The 26,444-nt window shown below is 37.9% G+C and overlaps 1 protein-coding gene across 1 annotated transcript; it reads left to right on the top strand.

Annotated features, from left to right (window-relative positions):
• The first annotated feature begins 995 nt into the window (after nt 1-995).
• Nucleotides 996-22,943, top strand: LOC149071056 (hexosaminidase D-like). The gene is made up of 15 exons (XM_089248345.1): nt 996-1,187; nt 1,279-1,373; nt 2,924-2,978; nt 3,085-3,194; nt 3,967-4,054; nt 4,142-4,220; nt 6,257-6,342; nt 7,987-8,170; nt 10,535-10,609; nt 10,766-10,961; nt 12,861-12,943; nt 14,862-14,943; nt 16,226-16,336; nt 17,155-17,241; nt 17,358-22,943. The coding sequence occupies exons 2-15, from the start codon at nt 1,330-1,332 to the stop codon at nt 17,539-17,541; spliced, it is 1,464 nt and encodes a 487-aa protein (XP_089104471.1). The 5' UTR covers nt 996-1,187; nt 1,279-1,329; the 3' UTR covers nt 17,542-22,943.
• The last annotated feature ends 3,501 nt before the right edge of the window (nt 22,944-26,444 follow it).

Here is a 26,444-nt window from a genome sequence, read left to right as displayed (position 1 = left end):
TTTGATTTTTCAGAGGTATCCGAATACCAAAAATACTTTTAGATAATATGTAACCATATTTGAAGAGATATAATGAAGGACGTACAAGGTCCTAATAATAATTTTATCATCTCATAAATAGTTTTAAATTTTGTGAAGAGATGACAGCACTAAAAGTAGGTGCCAATAGTGAAATTTAGTTGTCGTCTGCTTTCACTGAGGTCATTTGTTTTGTATGTTTCCTTGTATGATCAAAAAAGGACTGAACTTGACATGCAGCTCAGTTTATGGGCCCCACATTTGTAGGGAACAGAACTGAATGAAAATTTCTGCTCTGTTTCCCGGAAATTCATAATCACCTCACGAGTTTCCTTTGATTACGATAATAGATGACAGCACCAGTAATATAAATAAAACAACAGAAATAGTTTGTCGTCTGCTTCTATAAAAATACAAAATAATTATACAGGGCTTTTGGGTCGTCTGCTTTAGTCAAGGTTATTTGTTTTGGATTCCTCCTTGTGCGCCCAAAAAAGAACTGAACTCTATATTCAGCTCAGTTTATGGGCTGTGTTCATACGGGAACCGGACTGAATGAATATTTCTGCTCCCTTGAACGGAAATCAATAATCACCACTTGAGTTTTCTTTAATTTCGAAAATAGATGACAGCACAAAAAGTGTGTTCTTTTTGTCTGTTTTTTCAAAGATTGTTTGTTTTTCCTTGTACACAAAAGAAGTAAGTTGAGTTTTTGAGCTATGCTTGTAAGGAATTAAAGTAAATAACGACCAAACCTCTTTTATGTTTACTTCTATTCACTCACAGACTCCATGAGTTTCCCCCCCCCCCAGTATTCATTAAAAATATTTTTCCATGAAAACTAGAAAACTGAAAAAATTATGAGAAAATCAAAACCTTATTGTGATTTTGTTTTATTTATTTTATTTATTTATTTATTTTTTTTTTTTTGTAGCCACCAGAATAAATCTGGCATCGACTATGTCCTCTAAATAAAGATGACCGTTAACTGAACCGAAACTTTTTTTTTTAAGTAAAAACAATTTGAGTAAAAAGAATCAAACATGCGCATTATATTGTGGAAAAAGAAGAAGAAATTGTAAAATTCGAAGTTTTTTTTCGATAGTTATCGTGATAATCGGTGAGCCGGCTGATTATAATTATCCCCGTATAACGTATGGACCCTGTGTGTAAGTTCATAATTAATCTATATGTTTATTATTCGATTACCTTTGTATAATTATTATCTATTGATTTATTATGTATTCAATTCCATTATAGTACACAAGAAGGGGGCTCTTAGATTGTGATTTTCTCAACTATAAAGGCAACATGGAGGAGGAATCAATGGCTTTCTCATCACCTTCCTTCGCAAAGTATTCCTTTTAGAAATATATGCAATTACCATTCTTTTAATGTATATGAATATCCATACACAAGTATTTGATAATTTCCTTAATAAACTGTTCAAGGAGAATTTGGGATATCCTTGGTAGAGTAACTATCAATTTGAAAATCCTATGCATTGATTCGTTTACCTATTTTATGTGTTGGTAGTGACGTAACCAGCGTCTCTCTATTTCTTATAAGTTTGAGCCCTGGGCAAATATGAATTTTTTTTATGTCTCTTACATATAGTGTTGTTTGAGGCAGAGGCGTGCCCATGCCTATAATATGCAAAGGCAGGCAATTTCTGGGCCCTTAAAATTTGTGGATCCTCTAGGCACATGCCCCTGAATCGCCTACGTAAGAAACAGGCCTTGGAAGTAACTCTATTCCTATCCTCCCAGGGTTTCTGGAACCTAGGGTTGGTAAGGAAAGTTTGACCTTGGGAAGAGTGAAAGTTTCCGGGTGGGGGGAGAGAATGCATGAATTTCATTTTTACATATTTACTGAAAATTTTTTGGATCTGACAGGCTACAGTTTAGCAACGACTTCACTGTGTAAGGTAACAATAAAAACACTGCTGTGTGATAGGGAAAAAGAAAACACTCATAGAATGGCAATTCCTTGCATTACGCTTGCAGATGTATCCTAGCCACTGCACCAACGGCAACAAACACTGGTACCAACAACTATTTTCACCATCAAACATGTACACACACTGACAATAATTGTCACTGATAAGTATTCGCCAGCAGCAGTTATATGTCTATATACAAAGCTATGACCAAAAAAAAGTGATCTAGAGAACATTCAAAGCAGGAGAATGACCGAAAGGATGACCTAGAGCAGCGGTTCTCAACTGGTGCTCCATGGAGCCCCAAGGGCTCCGTGTGTGTCTCACAGGGGGTCCGCAGTGGCTCCAGGAAAATAAAACGAGTCAGTAAATTTGATAGATAAGTAAATAAGAGAGACCTACAAGGTTATGCCATAAAAATCATGCACAAAAAAGGGCTCCTCGAGTCAAACAGGGCTCCACCATAGAAATTATATACTGAAAAGGGCTCAATGAGTCAAAAAAAGTTGAGAACCACTGACCTAGAGCATGTGTAAATCACAAAAAGATTGACCTATAAAGCAAGGAACCATGCCATTGAGCGACCAAAAGAGCAGACCTACAGCTTGTGCAAGCATGTGAGTGACCAAAACAGTGCACAGGCAAGTGAATGACTAAAAGAATAACTTAGAAAGTGTGGGAGAGTGACTTAGAGAGAGACATGGGTGAACTTGCAGGAGTTGGGGGAGGAAGAGGCCAAACACAGAGGGCAGCAAGGAAAAAGTAGTCAGGAAAATTAGACTAGAATGTGAGAATGGGCGGCAAAACCATAAATGCGTTTTTGTTCCTTGCCCATATCCAGGAAGGGGGAGGCTGTGGGGTCGAGATCTTTGGCGATCTCTTAGGATTTTTTTATGCCTTCAAACTATCATTTTAGGCTTTTATGAAATGGTTTCCCCTAATTTTATGATTAATTTGGAATTGCAGGTTGGTTCACTTCGATTTGAAAGGCGCTCCCCCACTTGTTTCATATTTTCATCAGGTGAGTTGTTCCGATCATTGTATACCTTGTCTATTTTGTATCCTCAAACCATTTCATTTGAATTGTGTTCATCTGTAATAATTTTTGTTTTGAAAACTTTGTGTAGGTGTTTCCTATCTTAAAAGAGTTGGGTGCTACTGGTGTATTGCTTGAGTACGAAGATATGTTCCCATACGAAGGCGATTTAGAAATCGTTTGTCAACCCGATGTGTACAGGTATGTTGATCAAGAAACTAATTGGGTACATTAATCTTTTCATAGCAAATAAATGCACACAAGTTTTTGCTTGGTTCATTGATGTCTTGTGAATCTAGAAGGTTCTGATCGTGCTAGAGGCACCAAGCTATCTCAGATTGTCTCGCTGATTATTTATGGACTTATAGAACGGAAAGAGTCTCGAGTTCTTCAGAGTAGAAATCTACATCATTGTCTAGCTTCGTAACCGCAGTAAAAACTTCAGACCCTCTTCGTTCTGAGTGAAGCAACCAATCGGAATATCTTGGTGCCCCCCTTGTCCAAGTCTTGTATACTGAGCGGCTCAGGCCAGACAGCGCTGGAACATGTTAAATATGAAAATTGGACACCTAGCAGTTGGAATAGTTCGACCTGATGCAAATTGCTTTTTCAGAAATATAGTCTAAGCTTCACAATATTTCATACTTTCCATTTTACAAGAGGTTCGTCTGTAAAAACGTTATGAATTTTCTATACTTGTGGCAAGTTTCTTTCTTGTACCTGATATCATTAGAAAATACAGTGAATCCCAATTCAATGTGACCATTTGTGTCACAAAACTCTGGTGATATAAAGAGTTTGGCGTGATATTAAATCACAGTTCAACAAGTGTAAAGACTAGAAATGGAAGATTTGTTCACTGAAAATTTCTGATGCCAAACGGATTCCGCACAAGACTGGAGAGGGGGTGTGTTATAACAGGGTGAACTGCGTTATCGTAATGTTGTACTTCTCTTTTTTCTCCCTTTCCTAGTAAGGAAGAGATCAAGCAGATACAAGCTGTTGCGAGCGATAACGATCTGTTGGTCATCCCATTAGTACAGACGTTCGGCCATTTAGAAGTGAGTGTTTATTCATGAACGGAAATAAAGAGGCATGTGATGATGACTAAATGAAACTGAATTTTTGTATGCGTTTCTGCATTACAGTTTCTACTGAAGCATTCCGAATACTTTGAGCTGAGAGAAGCAGAAAGGTACCCGAACTCCGTATGTCCTTCGCATCCAAGTAGGTGTCAGCAATATCATTTGATTGTTCTTATATAGGTTTTTTTTAACCTGTGCTATTTATATTTGCCGTAAAGTTTTCAGATGTAAAGTATTAGTAAAATATTTTTCAATGCAGTAGGACCCTCAATTATTTGAACTGATGTGGACCGAACGTATCCCGCATAATGGAAACCTTGAATAACCCAGACCTTACAGAACTTCGATGTTATAAAATAAATGAAGCCATAAATGATGGAAATTACGGTCATTAAAGAAAGGGGGGTTTTTTTTTAAATTACTACATAGATCAGTAAAACGATCAAATGAATATGGCATAAGCCCCGTTCACATGTGCTAATATTGCGGTAGCATTGGGAGTTCTAGCACCCGCTTCACGACTTTTTTCCTTCGTAAGGAAGGAAATGAAGCGCAGTGATTGGTGAAAATTCTTGAAGCAGGTTTTAGGTTTTAACCCCACTTTTTCTATTTCCCATGCGAACGGGGCTATGATGTTACGTGAAATGCTGTAATGTATTTAGAGTTGAAAAATAGTTTTTTATCACCGACGAGCACTCTTAAATACTTCCTGGTGCTTGAGAGCAATTGGCTCAAGTTCCCAAGAGTACTTCGTTTTTTTTCTCATCATTCTCTTACTCGAATAAAATAAATGCTAATCATCTTCTTATGGCTAAGTCAACCCATTATATCTCCTTTGTAGTTCAGGCATCTTCAATCCATTGCTTGCAAGCACCACAGTGCTCTTTGAAGCACCCAGAGTGCTTGATACTCATATCTGATTTCATGCTCACGAGCACTTAATCAACGTTTCAATCAAACATCTTGTAAAAATAGACTTCTAGGATTGAAATCGTAATGATTTCATGCATTCGTGTGTCAAATTTGCTGAGAAAACGCTGGTCTAACCTTCCACAACTCTGTAGAGCTCTTGTTACATTCTGCAGCATTCTGTGAATGAGTTTGTCACAACACTATTAGTTTCAATTGAGTCTCAGATAATAGGGAAAGGGGGGGGGGTCCTACTATATATTATACAGTAAAACACTTCCATTAACCGCCACTCGTTTAACCTCCAGTTTCTGTTGTCCGTCACCATCTGAAAAAAAAATACGGAAAAAACAGCCCCAGGTTTTAAGGTCCAAAAAGATTGGATCACTGCTATGGTCTGTGCAAATGCCACCGGCAATCATAGATTACCCCTGCTTGTAATTAGTAAATTCAAAAATCCATGTGCTTTCAAAAATTTAAATACGGGCGCATTGCCTGTGAACTATTATGCCCAAAAAAGTAAAAAGTACTTGGATGGACCAAACAGTTTTTTCAGAATGGTTCCACAAAGTTTTTGTGCCTAAAGTTAGAGCTCACATGGCCGAACAGCAGTTGCTGCAGGAAGCAAATACAACTCCACTTATACAGCCTATGTACCAGGGCATAATTGAAAATATGAAGCGACATTACAGAAATGCTTTTATTGAAGGCTTGTTTCTTATCTTATGATGTCATGACTGTCAAAGCATTTTGGGAGAGATACAACATTAAGGATGCTATTGTCAATGCCGCCACTGCCTGAGCTGACCTTATATTGAAGTTTATATTGATCGTTTTATATATAAAATTAAATAAAATATATGTGTGTGTGTGTGCATTATTATTTATTCCCTTTTAAAGGATTTCATTTTCATCCCAAGCCTGCAGCAAAATCGTGTCACTGTACATTTATGTATTAAGCAATTTCTGTGTTATCCGTCTATTCGGTTACCCATCACTGCCCTGGTCCGGACAGTGATGGTTAATTCAAGTTTTACTGTACTGTGATCCATATAGTATGTAACTCATAAGCGGATGCAGACTCGTAGAACGGAGACAGTAATATGAACGGGATGGAATGTCCACTTCTGCCCTCCCGCCTATGCCAATAATACAAGTTTTCCACTTGGGGAGGGGCCTTTTGTATCCACCTATAATGCAATCTAAATTTGTCTCGATTGTTACGTTTTTGTTTGTATTATTGTATTCAGTGCATGTTTTGTTTTACAGAAACAATGTCTGTTATCATGGACATGATCGATCAGATAATGGACAGTCACCAGTCTCTGAAGTTCATTCATCTGGGTGCTGATGAGGTATGATTCCTTTTTTTTAAACTTTGTGTTAATATAATATCGCGGTTGGCATGGAGTTTAGATACCCTTCAGAGAGTCGCCAAATGTGGCACCTTGGTTACGTTTGTTTGTTTTTCTCTGTGCTTGCCTGCTCCCACTCAATTTTACTGTCTCGTTCGTCTACTAGGGCTTTAAACCTGATTAGTGAAATATTGATAATGGTGACATTATAATAATGATAACAGTAACACTGATGTGATAGCAAAATAATAATGGTTTTTCTGATTTAACCCTAATATGGTTCAGATGCATCAAGTTGGCAATAATAACAGCTGGGGCTTTGCTATCACAAATATTCAAATGCATTTGAATTGCAGTAAGCCGGTGCATTTCATATTCATTTTTTATTATTTATATTCAGAATGAGGGGTCATGACAAAGTGAAAGCGAAATCACATCTATGATTACAGCTGTAGTAATTTCACTGCGTTCCCTTTTATGTCTCCTTTGCATATTCGCATGGAGGTATGTGGAAAAAGCTTTTCCACTCATTTTTCCTTTTTTTGGAAAATGAATTTTTTATGTAGCTTAAACCCTGGATTGGACGAAACATTTTCTGCACTGAACTATTGCATTGTTGAACTGTGTCATTTTGCTTTCATCGCACAGGTAGTGCTGTTGCAGCATATTCTGCTCTCAGCAGGGGCGTCGGAACTGTTTCGAACCTGTGGGTGCCCGTCTTGAGATTCATATAGGAAATTTCGATTTTTGAATCAATTCTGTGGGTGCTCGAACCCGCTCTACAAACTTCCGTGGGTGCTCGAGCACCCACAGCACCCCCGGCTCCGACGCCACTGGCTCTCAGTCGCATTTCAGCACTGATTTTCTTTCCCCCCCCCCCCTATTGTTCACAGTATTGAACTGCTTCTGTTGGACTGAGGCCTCACAACTTCTCAAACCCCTCTGAATTTTTTTTCCCTCTGAATTTTAATTTGCATTTTCATGGGTTTTTTAAATTCGAAACAAAGAAAAGGTAGTATCAGTGTATGGTCCATTCAATTCCGTGCATGCCCTTTTGATTATTTTGAGTTATAGCTTGAAATATAGTGTAGGTTCCCTTTTGATTAATCCGATTTCTAACGGGGATTATTACTGTGCCGTGGAGAAATGGGGATGAAATAAAAGAAAAACAGGTAAGCAGTAAAAAAACTTTTTCATATTTCCATACATTATGCATTGGGTTGCAATCCAAGGTCTTGGTGTCCCAAAGGGTAACTCCATTTCCACCTCATATTGCTTTTATCACTGAGTTATTATGATAAATAAAAAAAATTCCTTTCATCACATCATTGAATGAACTTGGGTCCATTGATTTCTAATTTTTCTGCCAATGACTTTCAATGAAAGGGTCAAATGCTCAGACCCATGCCACAAATTACTGGGGGTGCCAAATCATCCCCAGCTTCAACGGCACTGCATTTACAGTAATGTTGTGTTAATAGAGCATTACTATTTTCATATGGCATAGATGTACAGATAGGGTAAAAATAATTAGACTAACTAAAATAGTAGATACCTGTATTATAATAAAATGCAACACAATTTGGTTACACCCCCCACGCTACGTTTTTTTGCACTCTATGTTTCTTTTTATTCTTCTTACAGGTTTGGCACTTGGGACTGTGCACCCAGTGCAAGGAGAAAATGAAGGAGAACAATTGGTCGAAAGAGCACTTGTTCCTCAGCCACGTAAACAAACTGGTGACAGAGTTCCGGGAGAAGCATCCAGGCATTCAGGTGATAATATGGGATGACATGATGAGGGATATTGATATTGAGATTCTTAAAAGTTAGTCCATCTCTACGTATTCTCGTATTTCATTTTTTTATCACTTTGATTCTGTTTGTTTTCCTCTTTTAAATGCTATGTAAACTTTGTTTCTGGCCATGGACTTTTTTCATCTAGTTTGCGATAAAAAGTGACTTGTTTTCAATTAAATAATTGTTCAATTATTTTCTTTGCACCTTGGTGCAGCAATACCTTGGCTGAGAAGATGATTCATCCTGGATTCACGTTCGTTAGCCAAAATATTTGTTAGACGAAACAGGATTTCCCATAAGTTTCTGTGGGAAATCGTTCGACTCATTCCAGGTTTTGCCAGAATTTAAAAATAAGTTTTTTTTTAAACATTGAGGAACGCTGTAAAAAAGACAGAAACTGACTGAAGGCTAAAATGAATGTCTTCAGAATTGTATAAATGGGAATCTACTGGAATATGAGAGGTATTGCAGACCTTTTTCTTTACACTAACATACACAACCGACACCAGCTTTAGTCTACTAAAGCAGTTGTTCCCACAACCTAGTCGGGATCACAGTTGTCCCCATCCATTTGTGATTTTGTCAACTTGTTTCTGTGTCTGACATATGCAGAAAATCTCCTAGAATGTTCAGACTGTTCAGTTTTATGCTCGAGTCTTGCACTGAAAGAATGAGTGCTCTAAAAACATAAGTTCGTTTTTATTCAATGCATTTTCTTTTAGCTGTATCTTTCATTTTACATGAAATGGTTCAGAAACTTTCAGAAAGAGAAATAAAAAGGTTGAATATGGAAGAAAATTCCGATGTGGACATGAGTTTATCGTACTCAAGTGAAAGTAATTCTAATGTGATGGTTGATGCCAAAATTCAGCTCACCACGTGGCTGTTTTTTATGTTAGCACATTCATCCATATATCAACAAAAATGCTCATTAGTCAAATCTGCATTTGTCAGCTGAGGCAGAAAACTCATGGAACAAGTCAGTTAGCGGAAAAAATTTGTGAGCCAAGGTGTCACTGTACTTAAGTGCGGCTCATACTGAAAGAATAGTACAATCGATACACTGCTGCATTGACATGAATTGGTCAAAAATATGAAATCGTATTGATTTCAACCTGGTGGTTTTTAACCAATCCGTATCAATGTGATGATAGTATTGCATCAGTGTGTGCCATGCTTTAATCTTATCAGTTATGCTCCTAATTAAATGGTCAAATGCATTAAAGATAATCTCCTAGAAAGTTCAGACTTTTCAGTTTTATGATCGGAGTCTTGCACTGTAAGAATGAGTGCTCTAAAACATATATAAGTTCCTTTTTATTCAATAGGGGCTGCCTAGTTTCTTTGAAATCGGAATCACTTTTTTTTTCATGGCTGTCTGTAGCCTCGTCAACCACCTACCATGGCTCCTCCTTCCATTTTATTTTTACCCCAACCCCTCCCCTTAGTATATTCCAGTACTTCAAGCAGCCATATTGCCCCCAGGTTGAGAAACACGGTTCTGGACTTCTGCACAAATGAATGCCAGAACTCTGCCACCAGACTTATCCCGTTGCAGAGATCTCTCCCAGTCCTGGTTTGTGGCAGAGTCAGTGATTATAGACTATACTGCAGTGGGTTTTTTAAATTGTGTGTATCGCAGCTTCCAGAGATGTCACGCTGAGCCAAGGATATTTATATGCACTTGTGTAATGAATTAGTATAAAGCGGATTCCACCGATTATTACAGCTGTTATTACTATGGCAGTTTGGTAGACCTCTGGGGCAAGAAAGTAAGGATAATTGATCACTTTGGCAAGGGATTTGCTGGCAAATGCCCAACAGAGTGAGAAGAAAGATACTGGTTAATCATCTTTAGAGCAAAGGAGCCACGGTTATGACCACTAGGACAATAAGTTAATTAGTAAATGATTGCAAGGGCGACGTAACAACTGCTAAATGACCACCAATGTGATGAAACCATGTGTGTGAATGCTAAGGCAAGGAAATCACAAGTAAATTATTGCTCGGGATTGCAAATGGGAGAAACGGTTGCATTTAAATTGAAGGAAATTGAATAAATCAGCAAATGAAAAATTTTGTTATTAAAAAAAAAATCTCTCATCGTCAAATAACCTTAGTCAAGTGCCCCTTTCCTACATACAACATTATTTTCATTCAGCAATGACTGCGAAATCTTGATCAGTATTTGAATTCATATTTGTAACAATGGCGTCTTTCAGAGCACTGAATCTTTCATGTTTCAATCATTTTTATTGCTTTGTTACCTTGTTTCTAGCTTTTGTCGTGGCATTGGGTGCATTTGAAAAATTGTTAATATTTTATGTATGTTATGCTAATGATATAAATTTTGAGTAAGAGTAAAATAATTTTTTTATCATCATCCTTCAAGGTTCCAACATCGGTAACCTAGTTCAGCCGATGGTGTGGCATTACCTGCCTCCAGAAGATTTTCGTCTCAAATCAGGTATGTGACACATGTCCAAATATGATCTTTCCACACTTCACTGAAGATAACACTGATCCATGAATAAGTTTCCGATAATTTTTAGTTTGTGATGATCCAAAAAGCATGTCTATCACCATCCCATTCACTGTTAGCTCTATTTTTTTCATCTTCTAGCTCTATGGGAAAAGTATTGTTCTGTGTTCTCCGACATCTGGGTAGCCAGTGCGTTTAAAGGTGCCACAGAGATGACGCAGTTAATAACTCCACCGAGGTATCATGTGGCCAATCAGCAAGCCTGGTTGCAAACCATTAATTCTTTAGGGAGTTCTGTGTCCAAAATCCAGGGCATCGCCATCACTGGTTGGCAAAGGTATGTGCATCTTAATAATGATTCATTCCAATGTGTATGGATTGCATCTAAAGAGTTTCGTGAATAGCCAAATGTCAGTTAAGTCACATCTGCATGGTCAACAAGTGTGATTGTTAGTTCACTGCAACAACAGTCATTCAATTGTAATCCATAGCAATAGATTTAGCTGAACAGTGATGACAAGGTAAACTTGGAAAAAGAAGCTTTCCGGTCTCCACCAGGAATTGAACCGCACTCTTCTTGCATTTTCTAACTTTGAGGCACAAATGCAAGTCGGTCTTCCATTTGAAAAAGTCGCTTCACAGAGAGCAGCATGTTGACCTTTAACACAATACTTACATAACATGAAAATTTGGGTACTTGCTATTTTCACTTCAAAGTATAGGAGAGAGATGACAGCACTCGAGTAAAACACGAAACACACATAATTCTGGGGAGAGATATAGACAGCTTTTTTTCTCAGCCCAAGATATCAAGGAAACAGATATTTTCTGAATATTATGCTGAGGTGAACTCGGAAAGAAAAGTAATCTTTTCTTTGCAAGGACTTGAATCCACGGCCTCTTGCATGCCCGGGGCCTGGATTCAAGTCCCAGTGGAGACAAGAGAACTTTTCTTTCTGAGTTCACCTCAGCATAATATCCAGAAAATATCTGTTTCCCTGACACATAATTCTGACTACATAAATACATTAGGGACCCCATGCATTCAGATCATGTTCCAGCATGTACCAATTCGTTAGAAAATTCAGCTGGGAATGTCTACAAGGTGCATGTGCGGTTAAGTAGTAATCTTCTTGCATCGTTCTTGCGCTTGCCTGGATTACAAAAAAACAGTGGTTGAATTCCCAGCAGAGATCTGCAGATTTTTCTTGGCATTAACATCCAAAAGTCTCATTCCTTAAAACATGTTATAAATTAGAGGGTTATGGTTGCGGGAAATAACATTTGGAGATATGAAAATGCATGCATAGGCTTACACAGAATTTTCTCAAGGGGGGTTTCAATTTTTTTTCTTTTTGGGGAGGGGGTGGTTTACGTTTTTTCCTGAAAAATAACACTATAATTTCAGCTTGGGGGGGGGGGGGGGTTAGAACCCCAAACCCCCCCCCTTGCATATGCCAATGGATGTATGAGAAGAATACCATACATAATGTCAAAATAATGAATCGTTATAAAAGGCATCTCAGTCAATCATGTACATACAATGATGATTCTGGTAGAAATTCGCAAATTTAACTTCACCAAAATGTTCCCATAGGCTTCATGAACCTGTCTAAAAACGTCTGTTCAGCTCACTTAATTTCAATTAAATGCTTGCAATACATAAAACTTCCAACAACTTGCTTTAACGGTAGCATTGGTCTCCTACCTAGCTAGACGTAATGACTTGATTAATTCTAAAAATGATCTTACATGGATATAATTACAGTATTCCCTGCGTTAGCTGGCATGCTGGGAGATTTGAGTTGCAGATTCGAGGAAATTCTTAAATATCTGGACTCTAAAAATTGATTAAATTGGCGGATTTGTAGCTTGTCTGTTCTCTGTATGTTAGGATCCTCTGAGTTTTGTGCACTATGCTAGAGATGGTTTGAATTTCGAGTTCGCTTTTGTTATCATAAATCTTTTTATGGAGGGGGGGGGTTATCTCAGTTTATTGGGAATGTTGTATACTAAGCATACTTATTATCATAGATTATATGAACTAAATCAAAAAATTAGTAAACTGCAAAGTATTTGTATATTCTTCTTGGCATACTGGGAATCAACCAGACTAAAACATTCACAAAAGCTGATCTACCCCCCCCCCCCCCCCGCTGATTTTTTCAGCATGCCGGCTAATACGGTATATTGTTGGATGTTCTTATTGAAGCTCATTTGTTCTCTTTCTTTGAAGGTTTGATCACTTCACTGTGTTATGTGAGCTCTTTCCCGTCGCTCTGCCTAGTCTGGGAATCTGTTTGCAGACAGTTTTGGAAGGTAAGGCAGTCAGTGTTTCTATAATGTAGTGCCGCTTTCTGATCTATCTGCAAGGCAGCAACTAGGTAACTAAGAAAGGAAGTAATTGGGGGGGGGGGGGTTCTGATGCCACAGTCACTGGACCAGGAAGGACGCCAAGTGTTTACTTTTTATTCATTCATGATTACAAGGTGAGAACACCAAAAAAGGTGGTTGCCACTGGCAACAAAGTCAGTTTTTGTTCCTAGTTGCTGCCCCGTCTATTTGTTTTTAGAAATGAAAAAAAATGGAATAGGTCATCTCAATTTACCCAGAAGCCTTCCGATTTTTAAGCCTTATTGAAATCATCTAGTCAAAAACCAGATTCTTCTGATTTTTCATATTTTTTAAAAAATCCGAAAATTGTGCTTTTCAAAAATGATTAAAAAGACCAAAGAAAATCCCTCAGTCCATGCATTCCTATAACATGAAAATTCTAGCATTTACCATTTTCACTTAAAAATATGGAAGAAAGATGGCAGCATTAGCTAGAGCATAAAATAAGCACAACTCTGACGACATAAATATGTTGGAGGCCACACATGCAACTCAGAACATACAAATTCTGACATGTACAAATTCATTAGAAATTCTGCAGAGGAATATGTACGAGGTGCATGTATGGTTAAATAGTAGTAGTTCTTGCATTCTTAGGCTGGCCAAGTTCGGCAAATTACCTATTGTCGTCAGCCCCCAAAGCAGAATGCTTTGCATTGTTCTGCAAAGAGCCCTCTACTGACTGAAAATGTCCTGCAATAGAAGTTCCCAGGCCTACAATACAATTATTCAATCATTGCACTTCACTCATAGTTAGAAAAATTTGTGGTAGATGGCAGCATACACATAACAGGTATTACACAGAAACAAACATCACGTTAGGTTCACAACATGTGTATGCACATTCCAACATTTATCAATTCGTTTGAAGTTCTACAGAGGAATATGGATGAAGTACGTGTCTGGTTTAGTAGTAGTACCGTGTTTCCCAGAAAATAAGCCCTCGCATGATTTTTCAGGATACTCCTAATATAAGCCCTAACACATTTTTTGAAACTAAAATTAATATAAGCCTGAGTCTTATTTTCGGGGAAACACAGTAGTAGAAATATCCATAATAGTGTTTTTTATACTTTTCTTAAGAGATTCTTTTAAATTGTTCTGCAGTAGTACTGATTGTTCTTCGATGTTTGTCATAGATTTCAGCATATTCTGCTTTAAGGTCGCCTGCTATGATGCAAAAAGTGAGCAGAGTTTGTCAATTATTGCTAAAAATCGCCAAAAAAAAAATCACCAAAGGCTGGAAATGAGACACTACTGAAAATTAAAGTGAATTGAAATGAATTTCACACAAAAAAAGTAATGAAAGATAATTACAAATATTTGAGATGAATATTGATATTTATAGTCATAATGTTATGTAAGTTAAATAATAATATAAGTTAGCAAAATGACTTTAATGCTTGATTTGAGTGAAAAATATAAATTTAAGTAGGCTTCGTTGGAAACACACGGAAAGAGAAAAAAGAACATCTTTAAAAAAAGAAACATCTGGATGGTCAAAATCAGAAGAAAATGTGGGAATGAAAAAGTCCCAGATTTCTCCCTTTGTGTAAGACTCATTTTCTTCACCAGCGAACTGTGTCTACATATTACAGACTACAGATTTTCCACGTCTGACACCTATGAATTAAAAACCGTTTTGATCATGATATGGATGATCAACCTACTACTTCCATGATTTGTTTTTACAAAAAGAATTCATGAGCTCTGAATAATTTATGTGTGATTTCATACAAGTACTCATTCATTTACTGATGACAAATGTTTTGCTTGGGAAAATTTCTAAGCATGCAGTGTACTTTTGTTGAGTCTGAACTCGTGACTACTCTTATTATTTCAGGTGATGTGACGTCAGAAGGTCTCAAGAGGGTTTCAGACGTTTTAGGTTTTTCGGGTCTTCTCGAAATAGATCCTTTCCCAAGGTAATCATGGTTGGTTTTCTCTGCTATATTTATTAATTTTTAATTGCAAAATATGCAATAGTTCAACATGACATATCTTTTTTTTCTTCATTCGATTTGGTTGATTTCAGTGAGACACTGAGCAACAAATTTTGACAAACGTTCTTCTGCAAAACAAAAATAGTCTTACTTGATTATAACGACATTGTGCAACAATGTTTGCATACCCGGTATGTTTTTTGTTTACCCAGATAAGTTTTGGCAGACAACAAGAAGAAATGACAGAATTTTTCTATATGAATATTTATTACATTAATTTTATATTAATTGCAGCAACAATCGTTTGATAGGATCTCTGGAAATGATAATCACAATGCGAAATTTCAAATGTTTATGTTAATAAGATTCAAAGGCAAAATATTACAGTTGTTATCTGTCTCACCAATACGATGATTGGAAAAAGTATCCACATGACTAGAAAGTCGGTTGCATCCACCTCGAAGCACGCAAAGTGGTCACCATTCTCGACACCTAGAATTCACACAGGACCACATTTCAGGAAACCAATTACCAAAAGTACGAACCAAGCAGCCATCACATGTTGTTATAGGCATGATGATCTTTCCCCCGAGAGATTGGCAAAACGGCTATAAAGTATGGTACTGAACACGATCACCTCTACAGAACCGGAGAGGTAGTGATCGAAAGGTGGCTACATCGGCTGTTCATCCTTCAGGATATCATCATGATAAGTGTGGTGACACACAAGGTGCCTTTATCGTGAGCTATTTCATACTGCAAAAACAAAGAAGTGAGCGCGAGAGGATAACACGCAACCAGTATTTAAGGGAAACTTCCCGACCCCGCAGGGTCACCAGATCCAATCAGATTTAATAAATAATACCAGAATTTGCATAACACAACAACAGTGAAACAATCTTATCTCAAATCAGGCAACAGAGTGAGAATTGGCTGCGATTGCTGAAACATGATCATCGAAACTGATCTCAAAGAGAGCAAAAAGGCAAATATTCAATAAATATAACTATATTGAAAGTAAATATGGCTTTTCTGTTGGGCCATAACATGGATATGTTACACTGAACAACAAATTTTGATAAATTTTCTTTGTCCAAAAAAAATACAGTCTTTCTTGGTTATAACAACATTGAAGATTTCACGAAATTGTGCAGATAGTTTTTTTTTAACTTTTCCATCATAGCTTATATCCACTTTTGTATCTTAAGCCAGCATTTCTGATCATGCCATGTGACTCACTTCCGAATGCTTTTATCTGATACAGGCCTCAAGCCATTGCACCAGCACCTACCTTCCCTGGTGGAAACATATATAGCAGTTGTCTTCATCTTTCCAATTTCATCACAGAGTATCACATTCTCATGCATCATCCCAGGTGATCTATTTTTATTTCTTGATTTATTCTATTAAAAAAAACTTGCTTCAATCCTAAATGCAATTAAATTCTACTGCTGCTTTTTCCTTTTGCACTTGTGTAAATGGTAAAGAACTCATAAAAAGCCTTGGCACTTAGTTGCAACCCAGCTTCATAGTTTAAAATATATTGCTACTAGCTGTTACCAGCAACTTTACTCGTGTGGATTTGGTAATTTGAAAATTGTTGGGCAATGATTTCTCCCATATAACATATGAACCCTCTCATGACACCCATAGGGGTTGAATTTACAGAAAATCCCACTGTAGTAAGTCTCTATATTATAAAATGTGATAGTGACCAAATTTCATGTTTATAGCTTCAGCGGTTAGGCTCAATTTTGGAATTTCGGGCCTCATATAACCTTTGAACCCCCTTATGACCCCCCCCCCCTACGGGTTCGACCCGTAGGGGGGGGGTCATAAGGAGTTCTGTGAAGTTTCACAGAACCCCTCCATACTGAGTCTGTATATCATGAAATAAAATTACCGATCCAAAATTTCATGTTTATAGTTTTAGCGGTTTTGGCTTGGCATGATTTCTCCATATAAATTGTGAACTCCCTTAGGGGTCGAATTTTGAAAAACTAAGTGAGTTCTTACAACATGAAATGAAACTACTGACTAAGTTTCATGTTTATAGCTTCAGCAGTTTCGGCTCAGCAATGATGAATCAGTCAGTCACAATCAGGAGAGAGGCATGTTATTACATATATATTACTTTGCCCTATACAACTTATTATCAACAATCACATTCTATTTATTCTCCTACACTTGCAGTATCGAAGGAGCCTTCAGCAGTTATCATGTGATGCACAACCGAGTGAACACGCTGCACATAGATCAGTTCCTCCCCAGAGCTCGGATGTAAGTATCATATTTGTTTCATACTCTCCCTCAGCCGTTCCCCTGCCATCCTACTTCAATATGTTATCATCATTGATCAATTACTGATATTATTATCCTCTTTGTTTCTATTGAAGACTTCTCATAAACATGGAGTCATTGTACAACCAAATAGGCACTGAGCTAGCGCAGGTCTTCTATCCGAGCACCGTAGAAGAATTCCTCGCTGTGAACGTGATGCCGTTCCTAGAAAAGTTGAGGAAGCTGGTTCGAGATGCAGATCAACAGGTTATATTGAATGCTTCTCGCGACAAGAGGTGACTGTGCATAAAAAAAATTAAGTGTTGTTATTTTGTCTCATGTAAAAATACACTGATTGTGTTAGGAGAATGTAGACTTTCATGGTCAATGCTAACTTCGGGAGATTCCAGACTAAAGTCCAGGGATTCAGAGGAATTATTAATATTTTATATTTTGTTCACATCTGCATAGCAGCCATCTTCACTTGGGATAAAAGCAAGAGTTCATCTTGTCAATTCCGCTCCCATCTCCTCTGAGGATGTCAGATGCAGATGTGAACGAACGGCTCTCTGTCTATTTAGCACGGAATCTTCCAAGTGAGCGTGTATTATTCTCAATTGTCAGTTTGTTGTCACTTGAGGGGCAGGTGAATAATTTTTTTTTGCCTTGTCAGATGACCTACACACCAGTATTGCCATTTATAGTTGATTTTAATTGTGGAGAGTATTCAACACAAAATTCATTTTTTTTAGTATATACAGTGGAACCTTGTTTATACTGCATTCAAGAGGCTCGGTCAAAACATCGTTTTAATGCCAAAGTCACACAACTGAAACTTCTTTAAAATATGACTCTACCCTCAACAGACATACAATTTGTTATAAAACTCAACGTTGTTTAATTACATCTCCAATTCTGTTAAAAAATCATTTCAATAATGCTTAAGATGGGAAAAACAAAAAAATTCAATTTTAAATATCCATTTCAAACCGCTCACTGAAATAAAATTAGTCTATCATTTCTTTTCCTTTGGAAAGTTTGCCATCTTGCACTCTCATCCTTTTGGCAGTAAATAATTCACAACCATATCAACTTCGTCTTTGATTTTACTTCTATGTTTTACAATTGTTTTTCAATTAATTAACTCAAAATTCTTGTCATTCTTTCAACATTTCCAGTTAATTTTTAAAGCGCCCGAGTGGCGCAGTGATAAGATGCTCGTCTACCACCAAGAAGGTTGTTGTTAGGTCCCAGGTTCCCCAGGGTAAGAATATAGATAAGATATTTTCTCTATCAAGCTTGAGAAGACCATGGATAGGTGGTGCCTTCATTTCCACTCCAAGTCATTGGCGGTATAAATTGCATATAACGATATAGCTGGAGTTGGTGTGTGTGGTGAAGTAGTTAATTCTAAAGAGAAAGTGGCTTTCGTTTTCGCGACATTACAAACAGTAGATTTGACTAGGGATGGGATAAATAGTGATATGGTCAAATACAGAAAATTCGGCTAATGTTTTGGCTGAATACCAAATATTCAGTGGCTGAATATCAATTTTCTTAAAATTAATCGCAATCTATATAGATAAAATTGATTTTCTCTCTGTGCGTGTTCTTTATACAAATCTACAATTTTAGATCCATTGTCGCCATATTTTGCACGTATACCAAATGGGACCCGGATTGAACGATAGGCTACTTTAAAAGTTCATCAGAGCTGGACAAATACTCAAAATGGGCAAAAACCTGTTGGGCAACAATAGTTCCTGGAGCCTCAACAATCACTTTCAGAATGTTTACTCTGGTTACCGTGGTTCTCAGACGTGAATGTGCCTTTACAATGGTTTGTCACTTTAATGCTGCCAATGTAATATTTTATTCCTTCATAATAGTTTGTCACATTTTTTTCAGTCCTCCCACTAATTGAACAAAATCCTGGCAGCGTCGGGTGTTATAACTAGTAACATATATAATTCATGCTCACTTCCACCTTATTGCAGTAGGATTCTTTTCTGGGTTTCATGTTTTCCTTAGGGGCTGTTCAAGTATTACGTCAGCAAATTTTTAGCCATTTTTGACCCCCCTCTCCTGTCAGCAAAATGTTGTCATCAGCTCTGAATCCCAATGCATGTTGGTGGGATCAGAGACATACATAGAGGGATAGAGGGAGGTAATAGGTGCTCGTGCCCCCCCCCTCCCCCGAAGATCAAAAATTTATTTTTTAATGCAAAAATATATTTTTTTAATTGCAATTTCGGAAGAAAATACCTTTATATGTTATTATAATCAATTTCTGTTAATTTCAATGTTATTTGAAGGCTGAGAACGCAAAATTTATCTTTAATAAATTCATTGTGACCCACCCTCTCTAAGCCATATATGGTAAATCGCATAAAGGCCCTTGGCCCGCGGACCAAATATGGCCCTGGGGGTTATCTAATGCGGCCTGCCCTCCTCAAACCTAATTTTGTAAAAATTAACTAAGGGGCACATTTACAGATCGCTTAAGTAACCTATGGTACAATTCCAGAATATTCAAGTGATCTGTGGCACATTTTCGGATCACTTAAATGACCCGGGATGCAGTTCCAGAACATAAGCTATCCGTGAGGTTCCGCCATGAGTGATGTAGAACCACCCCCAGTGCAGTTCTACATCACTCAAGTTACCCACAACACATTCTCAGATTATTCAAGTGATCTGCGGCATAATTATGGATCACTTGAGTGATGGGTGGTGCAGTTCCAGAGTGTTTAAACAGCCGGACACATTTCCAGATTACTTGGATCCGTGAAACGTTTAGAGATCACTAAAGTGGCTCTGTAGGGCACTTATTATTGGGGAGAATATTAGTTCAGGTGCGCCCACAAACTATCGAAAGGTTTTTCTCATTTCTGATGCACCGAGTATGATGCCATTAAGAATATTTCATATTTTTATAAAGGGTGGTTGATGACGTAAGCATTATCCAACCCCCCCCCCCTTGTCATCAAAAGTCAGCAAATCATAAACAAAACACACCCCCCCCCCCACATCGATGCTTATGTAATATTTGAGTAACCCCTTATCCTAGAAGTTCACCCTCCGACAAAACCTCTTTCACAGAAATGGAAGCACACCACACGTTAAAATATAATCAGTAACATTAGTGTACGCAAATGGTGGATTTTGGGTTCTAACCCCCACCCCAAAGCTGAGATTACAGTGTTATTTTGCAGGAAAAAATGCACCCCCCCACCCCCCAAAAGGAAAAAAATTTAAAATCCTAACCCCCTCCCCGAGAAAGTTCTGCTTACACCTATGATCAGTAAATTTTTGATTTATGGGAAAAATTCCTATCAATATAATTTTTTGAATTAGTTTGTTGTGCTTAGATTTACACAGATATTCGGCCAAACCGAATGTTTTGGCAGAAGGGCCAAATAGGTAAACACCAAGTAACAGCCGAATATTCTCGTCCCATCTCCAGATTTGACACAGCTAGCAAGCCAAGTACCACAGTGGAAAAAAATTCCACTAGAAATGATAGAAAGAACTGACACATACTACTGTGTGTATGTGTGTCTTATTGGCAAACCTGTACCCTCCAAATGCTCACAATGGACTTTTCCACCATCTGCTGGGGATAACGCTGAAAACATTGGGAGAAAAAATTCAGAAAGGACGTACGTTCGCCTTTCAAACACTAAAACCCGTTTCTTTGGGGCTTGTCACGTCGGTGTATTCTCAGAAACTAGCAATAATCTAATCATTTAGGTGTCTACTCTAAATGGCCATCGGCCAACTGAATTGGCTATTTTCGTACATGTCAAAAATCACTCTAAAAATTATGACTCTTGTCTTGCGATGATAATATGCAAAAAGCCCTGTTTCCACTGTCTACAAAAGTTGTGAGCATTTGGTGAATATAAATGACAATTTTCGAAAAGATTTTGAGTTCGAATCAAAGTGGAAATGTAGAATAATTTACATTTTGTGTCAAGTAAATGAATTACTTCAACATTAAAACGTATAGGAACACACCAATAGCAAATGAAGCGAAACATCTTATAAATATGAATGTTAAAACTGAGCCATGTATAAACGAGGTTCCACTGTATTTTAGTGAATTTGTGCAAGCATTATGTTATTTCATGGCAGAACTGCAACAAGACAGGCTCCAGAAACATTCTGAGGTGTTTTATTAATACATTGGTATCTCACAGTTCGACAATAAATTCATCACCAAACTAATGGCAAATTGTGTACCAATGTTTCCCCCGCCCATCCAGGAATTTTGTGTATTCTCATTCTAAAACATTAGAGCTGGTCACCATATAGGATGAACGTGACCTAATCTGCCAAAAGAGGAGGGAGGTGTGTAATAAATGAGCCCAAGTGGGACATAAAACATCCTACCAACCCAGTCCTATTTCAAACTGTTTTCGAGTTATCATGGATAGCCGATTATGTAAGAAAAATATGTCAAATCTTAAAAAAACTCAAATTTATGAAGCTTCTAAAAGACCTACACTCAAACTATTTTGGCGATAATTCAATTTTCTATTTTGCCAATCGCTCAGCTCTAGTAACTCACCATTAAATCCAGATATCCTGATACAGGTGGTGTCGCCTTATAGGACTTTTTCTGCAAAATCAAATTGTCACCAAAATCTGTGATTGTTCACTCCGAATTTTCTTCGAACATGACTTTGAAACACATCAATTTCAGTGATGTAATACAAAGTGTGTCAGATGATGCAAACAAGGGGCTGAATTTCTTCTGAACTAGAATACTGACATGGTTTGTTGTACACGGACAAATTTTTGGTAAATTTGACTGATTTAGCTATAAAAGTGTTTGCGGAATTGGCGGTATAAGAATGTGGTGACAATCATGGCTGTATCAACAGCATGATGGGCCCCGGACCAACTGCTTTTTCTGAAGCTTTACCTAGAAATTTCTTGAAAATTGTATCATTTTTGTGAGGCCCCTCTTCTCTTAAGGCCCCCGGGCCGTGCTTGGGTGAGCCCATCCTTAAAACGGCACTGGTTGACAATTTGATTTTAAACTTTGCAAGCTTGTAACTTTTTCAGTACTTGTAGCTAAATAAATATCGTGAATAAAACTAGATGTTTTGATGGAAATGTTGTTACCTTATAAGACTTTTTCTGTGCTTAGTTTGTGTAAAGGTCTTCTAGAAACGTCATAAATTTTGGGGGGTGTTTTTGACTTGACACATTATTCTTCCATAAATCTTTATCCACCATAACTCGAATACGGTTCGAGATAGGACAGGGTTGAGAGGGTGTTTTATGCTCCACTTGGGCTTGTCTATCCCCCCCCCCTTTCATTTGGCAGAACAGGTCACGTTACCTTGTGTAGCTCTTGCTACCAATGATAATGTATGATTGGTAACTTTTGAGATGACAAACTTATACAGGGTCATGGCCGGCCACCATATCAAAGTGGGATGATGAACCCAGATCCCAGGCTAAACAGCTATGATCTATAATTATTGTCCTTCTTTTTTTTAGTTGAGCTCTGGAAATTTTGCTCTGTGCCAATTATTCGGTGCGATTCATTTCAAGCTGCCCCCCCATAAGGGGTCATTCAAGTATTATGTTAGCATCGAGGGGAGAGGGGGGTTTGAAAGTTGCTTACGTCATCGACCACCCCTTTTTGAAAATATGAAATATTCTAAGCTGCTAACAGGGGGGGGGGGGGGGGGTCAGTGTTTTGCTGACTTTTGCTGACAAGGGGGGGGGTTAAAAATGGTTGAAAAATCTGCTTACATAATACTTGAATGGCCCCTAATCATCTTTTTTTACACCTTTCTGGTCACTTATTTTGTTTTGAGAAATTCTCAAAATTCTAGTTTGTATGCTCTCGTCAAAGAATTGTGTTATAGCTTGCATATCCCGATGATAAAAACACAAAGAAAAAATAAAGAGTTCTTTAGAGAATTGTTAGCGTTTCTTGTATGCATTTTGTGTATATGTAACATACATATTCTATACTGAAAATGTAACTCGGTGCTTCATATTAGTATACACGTGACTGCTTTTTACATATGTGCATATCAAATAAATATTTTACTGTTGATCTCTGGGACATTTTTTCTTTCTATGAGTCTCGATATGGGAACTGAATGGATGACATGCATCTCTCATCTCATAGTTAACTGCAAATCTATTTGTATCATGCACACTATTTTATTCATTTAAACCACGAGGCCTTGAGTATTCTGAGCACTCTATTTTATTGAACATTGTGATGTCATGTGTGAGGTGTGTAGTTTAGGCAGGCAATTCAGTCAGGCTCTGAATAGGCAAATGCCTATTTACCAATATCCATACTTAATCTCGCAAATTTTATATATATAACCATATTTCATTATCCCTCTCCCCCGCTATTCATTCAAGGCCTTCGTGACTTGCCCGGGTAGGCCCATGCATCAAGACGGTACTGCCTAAAGTGCATAGGTGCCTTGAAATTGTGCATAGTTGCTTATGAAATTTGGTACAATGATTTTAAAAATTAGGTATGTGTCCCAGACCAGATTTTTCTCGGTCTAGTAAACAAAAAAATTTAAGAACGCTTCCGCGTTCATGGCAGGGCCGTTTTAAGAGTATCATGGGCCCCGGGCCAAGTGATTTTTCTGATTCCCTACATGAAAAATCCTCGGATAAAACAAAAAGGGCCCCTCTTCTCTTGAGGCCCCTGGGCCATGCATTAAGACAGCACGGGTTCCTGGGCTTGAGCCCTGCTAGCTCCACGCTTGTAGAGGCTACGGTTTCTTTCACAGGCTTCTGTGGTCTAGATACTGTGTTTCCCAACCGTCGGGCCGGAGCAACACCTTCTATAGCAGAGAGCCTCCGCGCGAAGCTCGTAACGTCACTGAAGTCTCCTATCTCCTCTATAGTCATTGGATATGCTGCAAAAACGGTAAAGATTTCGCATACGTCGGATTGCTATATCCAATGGCTGCAGGTGAAATTGGCGACTTCAGTGACGTCAAGACTTCGCGTGGAGGCTTTCTGGGACCGGGGTCAGGTATCGACATGACATCAATGCTACCACTGGTGTCGTCTAACGCATAGGCCGTACCCGGGTAGCCTTATGTGCAGAGGTTCCTCATGACACTAAAATCTGGTCGGAATTTTCGAGCTTGAGCGTGTAAATTGGAAGGGGAAAAAATTTATAGCTAGAAAAAAGGGCCCAAAACAAAAATTGCTTTACCCGGGGGATAATGACAGTGCCGTCTTAAGGCATGGGCCCACCCGGACTACGCTGGATAATGATTCTCTTATATGACGGCCCTGCATACCGTATGATAATCATTCATACCTAAGAAATTTTGAAGACTAAGATTTCCGTGATACTTGACCCTTTTTAAGTGGTTAATTAATGCAATATTAGGTAATTATAAATAGTGTGTAATTAATATAGAAATCATGTCTTATTTTTATCGACCGGCCGCGGTATCATAAAGGTTGAAAACCACTGATCTAGAACCTAGGACAGTTTTCCAAGTTTTTTTGTTTTACCGCCCCTTCAATTATCATGTGGCAAAGGCCAGGACCGTCTTAACAGCGTCATGGGCCCCCGGGCCAATAGATTTTTATGAGGCCCTTATCTGAAAAATTCAACTAAATCTCAATTTTGTGAGGCGGCCCTGGCAAAGGCATTGTGGTTGAAAGTTCTGGCTTTCCATAGTTGGGTGCGATGCCCCCCCCCCCTTCTGCATTGTCAGGAAGAAAACACATCAGATGGGGACTGAAGTGAAAAAGAAAAACTTTGCTCGCACAAGCAAAGAAAAGTAGGAAGAAAAAAAATTTTTGCCATGAACCACAATTTTGGAAAAACCGCCACCCGCCAAAGCCAAAAATGTCCCGCCGAACCGTTTTCAAACCAGCCCAATTTGATATTGACGGGAAAACCGCCAATCTGGCAACTCTGAAGCTCAGGTATAAAAAACTAAGATAAGATCGTGAAAACTTTTCACGGAAAAGGGAATTTTCCCAAACACTCCACTTTATGTAATGTGCTGCCATCTAATGTCAAATTTAAAAGTGACTCATGTGGTGATGATGAAGTTTAAAGTAAAAAAACTATATTCTTTATTCTGCTCAGTTTCTTATAAACAAAGTTCATAAACTGAACTGGAAATTCAAACTGAAAGTTCGGTTATTTTCTTTGAGCATAAGGAGACGGGAAAAACCAAGAACCTCTAAGTGAGCAGACGACAGACAGTTTATTCGGTTCCCTACAAGCTAAGCTCACAAACAGAACTGGAAGTTTGTACTGCCAGTTCAGTAATTTTTTCGGGACACAAGGAGACGTCCAAAACAAGGAACCTGGAGAGAAGCAGACGACAGAAATTCTGAGGCTTAATTTAAAAACTGTTGGTGCTGCCATCTAATCTCGAAATTTCAAGCAACTCATTTTTTCATCATACGATGATGAAAAAAGAGAGAGAGAGTTCTTTGTTATTTATCAGCATACAATTCTTTTGAGACGAAAATTTCGGTGACAAAATTCGTACATTTGCAATAATCGATTTTATGTATAAAAAATAATTGTTCTTTCCACAAAAAAATTTGGACGATAAAGATGATCGAACAAATAAGTGAAAATATGGATTATGTGGTCTTCAGCTATGGTTACCAGATTCAAAACTGAAAAAAGAGGACGCCTGGTGCGAACATTTCAGGTAGTGCATCCAAAAAATCCCTTGGCTCGGGGGCCTATGATGCTCTTAAGACGATCCTGACTGTCAGCCCCATCCTTGTGGGGGTCATGGAATTCCAGTACTTGATTCCTTTACTTCTGTTAATTTGCATTAATTAAACAAAAACAGCAATAAAAAAATTCGAAAAATGATCAAAGTTACCGAATTGCAACGTATATTTGATAAAGAGATGATGAAGCGCTTTTTAAAAGTATGACAAAAATTTATGTCTGTTCAATATGATTCGAGCCACGATGAAGTGTCAGCAGGTGGACCACGCGCTAATTACTATTAACAATTTATGAATTTTGTAAAATTAATATAAATTCCATTCCCTCTCAATGGATCGTGTTTGATTACGATCCAGACAATCAACGCGTTCCTGAAATAATGGGAAAAAAATGAGTATAATAGAATGCGTTCTTTCTGAAAAAAAAATCCCCCTTCAAGTAACTCGAAAAGTTTGTTAGCCGAAGAGCAACTGCATAAAAA

This window comes from Pholcus phalangioides, unplaced genomic scaffold (assembly GCF_987345545.1).
Source record: "Pholcus phalangioides strain wild (caught in Gottingen) unplaced genomic scaffold, Ppha-v1.0 ptg000020l_1, whole genome shotgun sequence".
Lineage (NCBI taxonomy): Eukaryota > Metazoa > Arthropoda > Arachnida > Araneae > Pholcidae > Pholcus > Pholcus phalangioides.
This window is presented reverse-complemented; position numbering and strand designations above follow the sequence as displayed.

What these genes read in the sequence shown, in the direction of transcription:
- LOC149071056 (XM_089248345.1), top strand. Translation starts at nt 1,330, where the DNA reads ATGGAGGAGGAATCAATGGCTTTCTCATCACCTTCCTTCGCAAA. An exon ending in TGTCAACCCGATGTGTACAG is followed by an intron (nt 3,195 to 3,966) that starts GTATGTTGATCA and finishes TCCCTTTCCTAG; the next exon opens with TAAGGAAGAGATCAAGCAGA. An exon ending in CGTATGTCCTTCGCATCCAA is followed by an intron (nt 4,221 to 6,256) that starts GTAGGTGTCAGC and finishes TTTGTTTTACAG; the next exon opens with AAACAATGTCTGTTATCATG.